This window comes from Panthera leo, chromosome B1, assembly GCF_018350215.1.
Source record: "Panthera leo isolate Ple1 chromosome B1, P.leo_Ple1_pat1.1, whole genome shotgun sequence".
NCBI classification, from domain to species: domain Eukaryota; kingdom Metazoa; phylum Chordata; class Mammalia; order Carnivora; family Felidae; genus Panthera; species Panthera leo.
In genome coordinates, this window is record NC_056682.1 from 174,742,294 (window position 1) to 174,756,837 (window position 14,544).

The 14,544-nt window shown below is 36.1% G+C and overlaps 1 protein-coding gene across 3 annotated transcripts in view; it reads left to right on the top strand.

Annotated features, from left to right (window-relative positions):
- The window catches only part of ARAP2 (ArfGAP with RhoGAP domain, ankyrin repeat and PH domain 2), a 213,979-nt gene that overhangs the window by 39,861 nt on the left and 159,574 nt on the right, over positions 1-14,544 (top strand). For all 3 annotated transcript variants that reach the window (XM_042936649.1, XM_042936650.1, XM_042936651.1), the window contains 3 exons: positions 586-662; positions 1,386-1,477; positions 3,150-3,503. In XM_042936649.1, coding sequence (XP_042792583.1) covers positions 586-662; positions 1,386-1,477; positions 3,150-3,503 — 523 coding nt within the window. The remainder of the gene's footprint in view (positions 1-585; positions 663-1,385; positions 1,478-3,149; positions 3,504-14,544) is intronic.

Sequence of the window (14,544 nt, forward strand, 5' to 3'; positions counted from 1 at the left end):
AACAGAGAATGAAAGTGTTAGGAATTCTTTCTTGTGGATGGGCGTAACACAAGGACAGTGGAAAATCTCTTGAAATAACTTATTTTTACAAGTGTATTAGTGGCTGTGGTGTTAGATTATATTAAGTAGATTCTGGTGTTTTGAGTGATACAGCGTCTAGTTATGTTAGTGAACTTTTAATTATTCATTGGAAATTACAATAGATCTAACACTAACTTTATGCCATTAATACTGTATTCTTATTTAGGAATTAACATTATAAATGGCATCATATGTGGGAAATGTGCTTAGTTATATTAATATGGATCTTAGAGGGTAGCAAGGCCATATATGACACATCACACTTTCTGAAACAGTGAGTAATATGCCTTGGTTGGGAAGTGAGAGGCATATACAGTGAGTGCTGCACCAAGAAGCCATGGGACGAGTTGCTTTGGAGGTGAATATTATAAGCATAATTTTGGACTCTCAGAGGATAAAGCTTAAGTTGTGATGTTACTATAAAATTATTAAGTGCATACCTTTTTAAAAAATGTTTCACATTATTTATATCTTTTCATTCTCATCCTATAATTTCCCCAAAAGATTCAAAGGAGGAAAATTCATCTTCCATTTTTCCTTATGGAGAGACCTTTCTCTTCCAGAGACTAGAAAATTCCAAGGTTAGTCCCATACATTTTTATTTTTTTTTCCATTTTCAAGTCTTTGCTCTTCTGCCTATATTTCCCTCTTTGTTTCCTTTAAAGTGTTTGGAGAATGAGTTATATTGAAGCAGGACATTGGTAGTCAGTAAAATTCTTTTAAGTAAAATCATGTCGAATGTGTATCTTTGAATATATATCACAAAAATACATTCAATTTCAGGAATACAGGAGGGGGGGTTTCTGAATTTTCCGAAAAATAAGTTACTTTAAAGACAAACCCCCAAAGAAAGCAAAAGCAGGCAAACAGAACCCCCCTAGATTTTGCTTTTTGCCTTATACCCAAATATCTACTTCTAACATATCTTCATATCTTCATTATTTAATTTATCAGTCTTTCTTTCTTCTCAAGTACTTGTGCTCTTTTGGTTATTTTATTTCTTGGTCAGGATAAAACAGAAGTTGGAAGACAAAAAGTGGGAAATTAAAAGTAAATAAATTTTGTTCTTGGTTGGCATCTTCTGTTTTTCCTGGATGAAATGATGCATTATTAATGATTTAAATATCTTGAAAAAGGCATCGAGAGGCTATTTTTAGTATAGTTTCTCTAAGTTTTTACTGAAAATTGATCTAAGCAGTTAGATATTTATGTAATAAAACTAAGCTCACATTGTGGATATTTGGAAAATATTGCTGTCCTAAAAAATGTATGTATATAATATATGTGTATATTTTTTTTAATAGAAGAGATCTATAAAGAATGAATTTTGGACCCATGAAGAAACACTCAAAGGGGAAACAACTACTGAAAAAAACGCTTTTCTTGTAAAATCAAGGTATGAGGTCATGATTGATGATGGTTAATTCTTTTGAATATAACGTTATGCAGTGTTGACTTGCTCATATTATGTTTCTAAGAAAATAGTTTACATTAGTAAGTTCAAATCTTTCTCATTCTAGATGTTTCAGTAATGGCACTTACTCTATTAAAAAAATTTTTTTTTAGTTTAGAGCACAAGCGGGGCAGGGGCAGAGAGAAGGAGAGACAGAATCCCAAGCAGGTTCCGTGCCATCACGCAGAGCCCAGCGTGGGGCTCGAACTCACGAACGTGAGATCATGATCTGAGCTGAGATCAAGAGTCGGACGCTTAACCGACTACACCACCCAGGAACCCTGAATAATGGCACTTATTTTAATAATTGAACTTAGAGTCTGTAAATCCGGTGTATAGTGATATTTTGCAGCAGATTATGTTAGTCTTTTCCTAATTGAAATCACTCCTCCCATCCTAAAGTGGAAAATATGTGGTGCCCACAATTGTGTGTTAAAGATGGGAAGTTATGTTAATATGAAGGAGAAAGAGGCAGCGCAAAAAAAAAAAAAAAAAATTACTATCTAAGGTGCAGAATTTTTACAAATGTAATACATCCTTTTTTACTGGAAGTTCATCATTGACAAGTGGCTTGACAGTTTACCCAGTTATTTGGATCACTCATGAAATTAAGCAGTTTGTGAGGCACCAACTTGAATTTTAGTTTTCTCAACTTTATTAGGACTTAGTGTCCTGCATCATTACCTAATGTTCATTTTATATCTTCAATTTTATCCTTTTCTTTCCAAGTCTGATAATGTGTGTTTTCTTAAGTTGAAACTAAATAATTGAGGATCTTCAGTTAGCATTTGATATGTATGTATTGTAATGCAAAATGTGGAAGAGGCCAGGTTAAATCATTCTTTAAGGAAGTGAGTTTTTAGGACACTGTGTCCAAAAGGATGTAATTTGACTCCTACACATATTTATTTCATTGATTAGCAAAAACTTCTTTGTAATGAGTTTTATTATACATTAATGGCTGAGTGAACCTATTTTGTCATTCCTTAAATCTGTAGAAATATGCTTAGCTATTATGAATGTGTTCTGGTGAATATGATAGGTTACACAGCTTTTACCTTCTGATTGTATCCTGACTCTTTCTCATTTCCTAGCTAACAGTGTGGTGAAGTTTTCCCTCATTAGTGTTACAAAATAATACTAAAGCTCTTGGAATTGAATCGTGGAGAGCCAGAGAGGAGCAACAAGTTTCGAAGTGAGATCTCCAAATAGATGAGTTAGTGGTTCATGAATGTTACTCAGGGACTACAAGTTGGAATGGCTATTTAATGCTGTTGGTGATGATGTTAAATTACGAGGCAGGGAATGTGGTCAGTCTTCACCCTTAGTACCAGTCTGCACCCACCCCCACCCCCCACCCAAATAAACAGATCAGATTAATGACACATAAGAAAAATTGTACTACTTTCAGCAGTGTTCAGATATATCTTAGGGTAATAAAAGATTTCTGTTTTTCTGGAAGAGTTTTAGAAATTATCAGATGGGTTAATGGAGCTCTTAAGAGATTTCTGACTTTAAATTTCTGTGCAGTTTGTTGTTTATAAATTTCAAAAGTAATCAGTGACTCAAATACATATGGTATTTTGAAATGTTAACACAGTTTGTTTCCATTTAGCATATATGATAACAGGAAGGAGAATATAAGCGAAGACAAAGCAGAAGATATTTGGATACCTCGAGAGGACAAAGTTAATTTTCCAGTAGACTCTGCTTCAGAATCAGAATATTCAACAGTAGAAGAATGCTTTCAGAGTTTAAGAAGAAAAAATTCAAAGGCATCGAAATCTAGGACTCAAAGAGCATTGAATTTGGACCCTGTTAATAGGCACAGTTATCCGTTAAGCTCAACAAGTGGAAATACTGAGTCCTCAATCGTTTCCTCAAATGCAATATCTCCCTATGCCTGTTTTTATGGGTCCTCTGCAAGGAAGGTTAAATCCGGATGGCTAGACAAACTCTCCCCTCAAGGGTATGTAGTTTTTCATTTTTTTTCCCATAAGTAGCATATTTTCAGCAGTTCAAGTTTATCCATTTCTAAACCTGCTAGGTTGTTACTACTCTCCACCCCTCCCCTACCCCTACGCACACAGATACAGTTTTTAGGGGTTTTCAGTACACTTTTGCAAATGCTGTTCTTTAGACATAAGGAGGAACATGTGCAGTGTATTATGTGGAATGCTGGGTTAAGATTCTGAATAGCAGATTGAAATCGAAAGTTGCAATTTCACATCTAGATCCTTAATGTTAGTTTCTAACTTTACACTAAAATGCACTGTGTCCCAATTTATAGCAAAGAAAAACAATACAGATTGAGTTGGTATTACTAGGCCCACGCTGTTTGGCTTTTGCTCATATTATAACAGTGTTCTGTTTGGGAATACAAGTCTTAATTGTAGTTAGAGAAAGTATGTCATTGTTAGATTTCAGGCTTCACTGGTATAGATACATTGTTTTGATTTTTGTATGTTGCACAGAAGGTCAGAGTCCCTTGAATATTATACTTTTAAAACAGATTTATCATTTTAGATGTTTACAAAGAGACTTCTGTCCCTTAAGGGTTATACAGTACTCAGAAATATTTGGGGAGGGATTGCGTTTAATTAGAATTGTTTTCTGGCATCCTGATTTTTTAATGTCCTTTTGAAATATTTACTTGAAATGTTCCTCATGAATTATTAAATTATTTTGGGATTAAATCTCTCATGTTTAAGTAGTGAATATGGTGAGTCCTTGCAATATGCTCGTTTTCTTTACTATTCCCCCCAAAATGAGCCATCATTTCTAGAAAGCCTTGGACCTAAAATAAATTTTATTAGCAAAAAGTTACTAGAAGAAACATTAGTTGATTAGCGGGAGCAGGTTTTAATTTCTTAAGAAAGTGAAAAAAAAAAACAACTACACTTTTATGGTTAGTAATTATATATTTAATGCTTTCTATCATTGCATCCTTTTAGCAAATTAGATGTTGAATAACCTAATTTAGCAAATTAGAGTACTTCTTAGTATCAGTTATCCTGTCTCCTTTCTGGTTGTTTAAGGTAACAAAGTAGTCAACTGTGCCTACTTTTCATCAGTCATCAGTACTATTGATAGTCTAATAGCGAAGGTAGGAGTAAGCATTCAAAAGTACCCATTGGTGGAATGAAACAGTGAGTTTGAATATTCTCGAATCTTTCATTTCTGTAAAATTAAGGTGTTTAGGGAGATTCTAGTGCTCTCTCCAAACAAATACCACCAGAAGAGTTAGCGGACTCTGGGTACAGAGCCCCCAGCAGCTGTGGTTTCCTTTTCCTGCCTACTCTCTGGTGGTACCTTGTTCTCTGCAGGGTTGTTATGTTTATGCTCCGGGCACACTGAGAAAGCTTCCCCATTATTGTCCACCCCTGGGACAGTTAGAACATTTTTCCTCTCACTCTATCAGAACTCTGGCTTTCCATCCTTTCTATTCTGAATCTGCCTAAGGTCAGATGCTGTAAGTTGTCTAGATTTATGTTTTTCCATTTTAGGGGAAATAATTGAGTTTTCTGGCTTAACAGTTTTTCTCCTGGATACCAGGATGAATAGAGATGGGAAATTAAACAAAGAACTTGCTATATCACCAAGAGATTAAACTCTTTTATATGATTTTATTGTTATGACTTGAAAAGAAGTATATGTTACTGGCTTAGAAGCATGTATTATTTATTAGATCAGAAGTAGAATCTCTTAATTTCTCCTTTTCATAATTGGATTCTGTATTCTGTTGTGAGAGTGTTTAAAATGCTCATTAATTAGACAAAGTGATGCCTACCCACTCCTTATGCAGAGGTTATGAGCTTTATTTAACTCGTGGCCACATGTCTCTTTGGAGCACTTAGCACTGCTGGAGATGGCATTCTGAATTCCAGAGAGGAGGGATCAGCCAACTTTTTCTGTAAACGGTTAAATAATAAATACTTTAATCTTTATAGCCTCTGTGGGGTCTCCGAGAAGAATCAGCAACTCAACAGTTGTAGCCTGACAGCAGGCACAGAGAATATGCAGGCCAGTGATTGAGGCTGTGTTTCAATAAAGACTTTATTTATAAACACAAATTTGGCCTGTGGGCCATAGAAGCATAAAGCAGATTAGATGTTTGGCTAAAATCTTATACCAGCTGCTTCTGTCTCTCCTAGGCCCCAAGTAGAAAATTATAACCTGATGCTTTCTGTTATTTTAATCAATATAGAAGTCATAAGAAGCAAGAACTCACTTTGGCGACCTTGACACTTACTGTTCTTTATGACTGGAATGTCCTTTTCCACAGAGCATCGTGACTTGTGTACCCTTCCTCAAGTTCTTGCTGTAATGTCTCCTTTGCATTGAGGCCCTCTTCCCCAACACCCCATCACTCCCTTCGTTACTTTATTAAAAACAAATAGCCACACTCAGTTGTCCTTCTCCAAACAGTGTTTGAAACTGTTCTCAGTCATGAGGGACGTTAAACAAAATTATCAGATTTATAATCTGGATTTATTTCACATGATCGAGTATCTGTTTTTGCAATGGAAATGCCAGTTCTGCATCAGTGCACAGTATGTGAAAGCTGCCTAGTATTTAGGAAGAAAGTAAGTGTGTACCATCATGCAACTAAAGAAATAGTAAAACATTCACAGTTGAGCTTAAAATATGAACATTCACTAACTCTTTGAATGATCTAATTATACTATAGACTGATAGTATCAATTTCAAAAATTATATGGAAAAAAACTTAATAAAATGTAGAATGTGGGTGTATTATTTGTGTTTCAAACAAGTCAAGCAGATGAAAAAATTAAATGGTACTTGTTTTTAAAAAACTCACTGGGTTTTGAGGATAAAAAAAGTCTTTCTCACTCCCCTTTCTTAACTGTAACTAATAAGCTCAAGCTCTTTTTTTTTTAAGTTTTTTAAATCAAAAAATATTTTTTTAATGTTTATTTTTCAGAGAGTGAGGCAGAGCGTGAGTGGGGGAGGGGCAGAGAGAGAGGGAGACATAGAATCCGAAGCAGGCTCCAGGCTCTGAGCTGTCTGCACAGAGCTGGATGTGGGTCTCGAACTCCCGAGCTATGAGATCATGACCTGTGAGATCATGACCTGAACCAAAGTCATGCTTAACTGACTGAGCCACCCAGGCACCCATGATAAGCTCAAGCTCTTCCCTCAGTCTGAGTTGATGTAAATATGGAAGACTGGATACGGTTTATTGCAGCATTTCCCAAGTATGTGACTCAGAGGAAGAATCCTGCCAGTTGCTTTAAGGAAAAGACAACATGGTGAATGTGCTGTACCCTTGCTAGGAGGTACACATAGTGAAAGATCTAAGCATTATCTGCAACAACGAAACCTTTTTGACATTTTTAACTTGCTGTTTTCTAAAGATATTTGTATGTTCAGTATAATGCACCAACATTTTTATAAAAACTGCAGTGGATCTTGAATTCATATTTTACTAGGAAATATGTTTTATGACTTTCTTTCTTACTCAGCTAAATTCCTCTTTAAAAGAATTGTTAACTTTTTAACCTTTGAGAGGCATGGTGTGGGAATCTGAGCCTAGGACAGCAGAAGCAGAACATGTGAGGCTAACTCAGCAAATCGAACATATAATATGCTTAAGAATTTGTGGAGGAATACAGGGGTACCTGGGTGGCTCAGCTGATTGAGTGCCCGACTCTTGGTTTCAGCTCAAGTCATGATCTCTCATGGTTTGTGGGGTTGAGCCACGTCGGGCTCTGCATTGACAGTGTGGAGTCTGCTTGGGATTCTCTTTTTGACTCTCCCCCCACTCGGGTTTTCTCCCTCTCCCTCTCAATAAATAACTAAATTAATTAGTAAACTAAAAAGATAATTTGTGGAGGAATACAAAAACGCCCATGATGTATGTGTTCCTTGCCTTCTTTATGTCTTTCATTAGGGCAGAAAAAAAGGAAGTAAATAAAAATAAAACCTAAATGCCGAGTATAGTTGGTACAGAAAGGTCCTCAGAGTACAGAATTGTGAGGTTACAGGGGGGTTGAGAAACCATTTCTTCAAAGATCTAGGAATGAGAAGTGGCAGTTCAGTTGGCCTTTGGAAAATAGATGAGATTTTAACTAGCGTTTTTAGAAGAAATACTTTTCTGGATAGAGGGAGTGAAAAGGCACCAACATAGATGATACTTGGGGTACTGAAGTCTGTGGGATGGATAGCTGTGATTAGCTGGGTTATTTTATGGAAGATGTGAGTAAGCCTCTAGAACAAGGAGGTAGAAACTGCCAGTGGATTGCATGTTCAGGTTGAATAGAGAACTGAGGAAAATGAAAAAACCAGTGGTCAAAAATACCAAGAAAAGATCAAACCCCAGACAGTAGTTGGGAGTCAGACCACCCAGAAGCCAGTAATCCAGGACCTGGTGGGAGATGAGAGTTTATTACTCTTGGTGCCTTTGTCAGTGACTGATTTCGCGGTGTGTGCCCAGCGTGTCCAAGGCTACTTTAGTGGAGCGATTCCTCACCCTGGTACACAAGTGTGGGTGTGCCTCACATTTCCTGGGAATGCTGACCTCTGGCCTTTCAGTGAAAGCAAATGTAGTGCAAAGTTGACAAGTCTCTATCTGACCAAGATGTTATATACCAATCACTGTGTTGAACTTAAAGTTGAATCTTAGATCTTTGATAAGAAGTATCTAGTTGGCCATTTCTCAAATCATACTTTGTTTGTAAAGACTGTCCCAAGCAAATAAAAAGCCTCAATGTTTTATTTGTAGTTTAAGGAAACAATTTCTGAGTTTTAGTATTTATTAAATAACATGACTAATTTCTTTTAATCCATCTAGTGGCAGACAAATGAGTGAGGGTGTTGGAATCAGAAAGAAATTAGAGTTGTAAGCTATCTGTTGTTCATTTGCTATGTGACTCAATGTCTCAGGACCTCCATTTCCCACATAAAAGTGTAAGGTCAAGACTCCCTCTGTGGGCTCAGTTGGAAAAGTAGGTAACACTGGGCCTGACAACTGGGGCTGAATAAACCACAGTTTCCTTTCTCTTTAGAAGAGTATCACTTTATTTCAGACCTCTGATAATGTTAGTGAAAGTGAGTTCTAGTCAGTTCTTACCTTGGAAAATAGGATGTAAGGAAACCATGTGTTCACATTAAACTTACAAAACATTAACATTTTTTTCTTAATATTTATTTATTTTTGAGAGAGAGAGAGACAGAGTGTGAGCCTTGGGAGGGGCAGAGAGAGAGGGAGACACAGAATCCGAAGCAGTCTCCAGGCTCTGAGCTGTCAGCACAGACCCGGATGGCGGGGCTCGAACCCACGAACCACAAGATCATGACCTGAGCTGAAAGAAGTTGGACCCTTAACCAATTGAGCCACCCAGGCGCCCCCACATTAAACTTTTAAAAAAAGGTTTCTGGTGATTATAAAAGCATGTGGTTTAAAGTGTCAGAAAATTCTATGTGGCTTGTTAAAAAACACATAGCAATTTTCCTCCCCTCCCACATCATCACAAGAGACTGCCACTTTGAACTCTTTTTGTAGTTTCTTTTGGTATTTACTTTGTATTTATTAATAATGTTTAAAAAGAAATTTTTTTTTTTACAAAATTTTTTTTGAGTAGTCTCCATGCCCAGTGTGGGGCTTGAACTCACAACCCTGAGATCAAGAGTTGCATGCTCTACAGACTGAGCCAGCCAGGTGCACCTATCTTAATAATTTTTTTATGCTATTTTTTCCCCCCTCACTTTTCAGTGTTAGGGATTATCTCTTGAGGTACTACCATAGAGTATAATGTTTATTCAATATTTTTTAATGTTTATTTTTGAGAGAGTGAGAGGGGGGGAGAGAGAACGAGCACACATATACACACTCATGTGTGGTGAGGGGAGGAGCAAAGCAGGGGCACAGAGACTGATGTGGGGCTTGAACTCACAAATTGCAAGATCATGACCTGAGCTGAAGTCAGATGTTTAAATGACTGAGCCATCCAGGCGCCCTTAATGCTTATCCATTTTTATCTCTGTCCCCCGCTCCTTATTCTGGCAAAGACACAGTTCTTGTCTATCATCCATTTAATGCAATTGTATAAAATATTTAGATTATGTCTGTATTTAGTTTTATACTCTTGTGACTATAAATGCTGCTCATATGGGAGGCTCTGTAACATAGGATTAATTTTTCTTTCATTTGTGATCTTTAGTTTTCCTTGGAATTTAAAACTTTTGATTTTTTTACTTGGGTTTTTTTTTTTTTTTTTAAATCTCATTCATCTCAAATTTCTTCCTAAGAACTATAAGTCTGTGAAGTAACCAAAATACATATCAATTTCATCATCTCACAGTCTCTTAAGGAATCCTGTTTAGTTTGGGCTGGTGGTTCTCCAGTCCTGCTACACAATTAGCTGGTTAGCATTCTGTGGTCCTTTTGATTATTGTCCTAGGGATTCTCTATGTGCCGTGGTTTTGTCTTTCCTCAATATCCAATTGTCATGGTCTCACCACCAGCATACCCACCCATGCTCCTTGGAGCTTCCTCAGAAACAATGGGTAGGGGAGACAGTTTTTGAGACTTTGCATTTTTCAAAGTGTTGCTTTTTTTCCTAAACATGCTTACTGATAATTTATCATGGCTCAGAAGTCTTGATGAGAAAGAATACTCCCTTCAGATTAGCAATCCATAGTCTTTTAGATCATTGGTATTATAGAACTGGTATTGAGAAATCTGATTCTTGATCCTTTATATGTAGACTCTTTTTTGGTTCTGGGAGATTTTCCTGTTTTCTTTGTTAATTAGTCTGTTTTTTCTTTCTAAACTTTTTGGTAATTTGGCTTTGGACCTCCCACACCAAAATGTTGAAAACAATGTAGCTTTTCCATGTTTCATTTCTGTGAAGTTTATTCAATTGTATTTTCTAACCTACTTTTGTTTTTTGTTATCCTATATTTAATATAAAAAGCACTTTCTTTGTTCTTTTATAGCTTATTGTTACTCTTCACGGACAGAATACCTTTCTGAAGATGTTCATGTTTTTTGAGGCTCTCTTTTCCTGTTCGGTCTGTTTCTTTTAATTTTATTTCTATTTTTTTTTTTTGGGGGGGGGGTCATTCTCCATATTTTACCTTAGAGATGTTTCCCTCAAAAGTTTCATTTAAAAAACAAATTAATGTTTATTAGAGAAAATGAATGAGCGGGGGAGGGGCAGAGACAGAGGGAGACACAGAATCCAAAGCAGGCTCCAGGCCCTGAGCTGTCAGCACAGAGCCCAACACGGAGCTTGAACACACAAACTGCGAGATCATGACCTGAGCCACCCAGGTGCCCCTCAAATGTTTCATTTTTTTTTTTTTTTTTTATTTTTTTTAACGTTTATTTATTTTTGAGACAGATAGAGACAGAGCATGAACAGGGGAGGGTCAGAGAGAAGGAGACACAGAATCTGAAACAGGCTCCAGGCTCTGAGCTGTCAGCACAGAGCCCGACGCGGGGCTCGAACTCACGGACCGTGAAATCATGACCTGAGCCGAAGTCGGCCACTTAACCGACTGAGCCACCCAGGCGCCCCCCCCCAAATGTTTCATTTTTAAAGTGAGATCTTGCAAAGCTGCTTAGAACAGGTTCTGATGAGTCCTGTTACTCATTTCTTGTAAGATGAGATGATCTTGCTGGACTTCTCTTAATATGTTTCCCTGGTGACGCCTCATACCATTATCTTTTAAATGAATCCTGGTAAACAGCTTTTTGGGAGCTTAGGGAAAGTGGACTTTGAGTGTAAATATCTGTGACACAGACTTTTGTTTGATTCTTCTGTTTTGAATACCGCCCCCTACCGTCAGTCATGTGTGAGTGTCCCAGTCCAGAGACGCTCTCCCATGTGTGTGATATGCAGTGAATGAAACTCTGGTTTCTGTTGAGCAAGAGGAGGGGCATTTTTTCCAGCGGTGTGAAGAGAGGGAGGATTCTGGGATGGAGTGATGAGGGGTACAAGTTTATCTCTTAAATTGCTCTTCAACAAATCTTGTTTTTGGCACCCCACCCCCCCTACCTCGCCTTCATAGTCACTTCCAGAGTTACTTAATGTCTTCCATTGTCTGAGACTTCCTGAGATTTTGTGGGTACATTGGTTTTCCTCCCAGATTGATCTGTTGCAGGCTTAGCCATCAGCTCTCTGAAACTTCCTAAGTCAGCCCTTCTCCTTCTTAAGGTTTCTGAATATTGTTCCTTCGTCTACTTCTCTGATCATTGTTGGTTTATAGGTATTTGTTTATGTTTTTTTTAACCCTTTGAAACAACTTTGGGAGAAGTAGAGGTAAATGCAAGCTTTTAACTGATCATCTTAACTAGAATTTGGTTTCCGGTTTGTGTGTGTGTGTGTGTGTGTGTGTGTGTGTGTGTGTGTGTTTGTGTTTACAGAATATGACTCCATGAAATAGTTGTGAATCATTTAATATAGCTCTTCATATACCATGTCAAATAAGCACTTAGCTCTTTGTGAATATTTAAAAATTGGTAGTGACATATTAAAATTAATGCTCTATTATTGATTTCCGAAAGCTTTTTTAGCACCTAGAATTCTACATTAAAATAACATTCATTTTTTCTCATTGAAAGAATTAGGTATAGCAGAGATAGAAGCTGGGATGTCAGAGAATTTTGTTTCGTTTTTGATTTTTTGGCCCCAATTCCTTTTGGTTCACATAATCTTGGTAACTATCATTTTGGTTTGCTTAAAAGTGAGGAATTGTGTTTTAGAATAGAAGAGTGATAGCATTTTACACTTGATCTTAGCCAAAAGGGCAAGAAGTGATAGTGCTGGCATTTTATAGAAATATAATAATTTCTTGCATCTGTATTTATAAAATACTTCATAACTAATACGGAATCATTTAAAAGCCTCATACTTAAAAGAGTAGATAAAATAAAAACTTAGCCAAATCAAAACATGAGTAATTAGATAAACAAAAATCTACACTTTTGGAAATTGTAGTAGTTCTAAAACATTGAGGCTAGTTAGGGTTAGAGTAGCAAATAAGATAAAATTTGCATGTAATTCTTCAGGATTATGTAAACAAGGCAGACAAATCTGGAACACCATGCTGCTGTCCTTTTCATTAGATACTGCTTAGAATAACTGAGAAGCATGTTTGTGATGATTTAAATTCCATGATTAATAAAAGCCATAAATTTGACTTAGTGCCTTTGAGGCTCATTTCATTTGTGTCATATTTAATGATAATTTGGTAGCCTTTGCCACCTTACATTAATATTGGTTACCATACCTATTTGATTTGGGGATTTTTTTTTAAGCTAAAATATTGCATCTTTTTAAAAGCAAACAAAAATCTCCACAGCCCTGTTGGCACTTAAGAATGAAATTAAAACAGGAATACCTCTGTGTGAGTACTTGATAAATCCAGATTTGTTTGTATATGCACTGTTGTTAAAAAAAAGAATTTTTAAGATAACACGGTTTTGAGACAACAAAAACTGACACCAGGTGGTAAGGCTGTATTTATGATCGCAGTTGAAACTTCACACCAGCTGCCCTACTAGAGCTCAAGGGAAGAGTTTATAGAAATTCGTTCAGTAACGTGGGCACAAGACTTATAAATTATTCTGAAAAAGCTTCTTAAAGAAACGTTTCCCTTCAGAACCCTAAAAACAAAATAGGATAAAACCTAGGCTAATATGTTTCGTGTCTGCTCCACCTTTTTTCCTGAAGGAATTCTGAAGCACTTTGCAAAATTGAACTCACATATAAAATGGGTAGAGGTCAAATGTTACCACTGCCGAAAGGGATGTCCAGGATGCCTTGCTATAAAACGTACTAGAATCTATTTTGTGTAGCGGTTGAGAGCATGGACTTTGGGATCCGACTGCATGGATCTGACTCACAGATACGTTCTTTACTGGTTGCGTGACAAGGTTTTTCAACTTAACCAGTGCCTGCGTGCCTTCACCTGTAAAATGGGAATAGTAATATTACCTCATGTGGTTGCTTGGAGGTTTAATGAATTAGTATTTGTTTTTGCCTTGCAGCAGGGCCTAGAACAAAGCGCAACAAACCATTTGCGTTTTTATTATGAGGATTATTATGGCAAATAAATTCTTAATTGATGCGTTAAAAATCTCTTTCCTGTGTTATAATTCATTGTTATTTCATATCTAATTTGTGTCCTGTGACAGTAGAAACACAGTATTGGATGACACTGTATTTTATACCCTGTCTTATTTTTTTAACATTTACTAAGCAAATTAAGCTGTAAAGCAAAATTTTAGGGAAAAGCATAAGTTACATCAGAGTAAATGTTTACTCTTGTATCCTCTAATTGTGTGTAGTAGATTGATTTTACGTAATTCCGGTGGAATTAGCTGACTGATATCTAATAGTCTTTTTTAAAAATGTGAGGGAACTATATAACCGTTGCACAGAAAAGATAGTTCTTAAAAATTTAGTATTCATTGATATTTACTTTAAAATTTGAAACACCTTAAGTTCTCCCTGTTATTTCATTGAAATTTTAATGAATATGTAGGGTTTACCAACATTAAATCTGAGTTTTCATTTGCTAGAAAGGAGAATAATGTGAGAAAGGATATAAATGTAAGTTCTTATATTTAATTACCAGTTATTATAATCCAGTATTGAACTTACATGCAGAAAACAGTTAATTGAATGTTGATGTGTTTTATGAGAAAAATAGATTAAACAATATTTATATAAATTTAGTTTGGAAACATTTTGTATTTGTATTTTTAATAACATGTCAAATGCATACTTTTTTACAAAGTATATTTTAAGTGTTTAACATAAAAAATGTATTTTTAAATTACATGGATATTAGTGATGAATTTTCCAAGCTTGATGATGAATTTTCCAAGCTTTCTGTAGGCTCTAATTTTTCTTTAATAACAAAATATTTTACAAAGCTTTTATTTTGTCATATTTAAAAAAAAAAAAAACCCTGATCTTTAGTATTTGAAAAAAACAAAACATGAAATTAAGGGTAAAATGTTTTAGTGGTGTTTG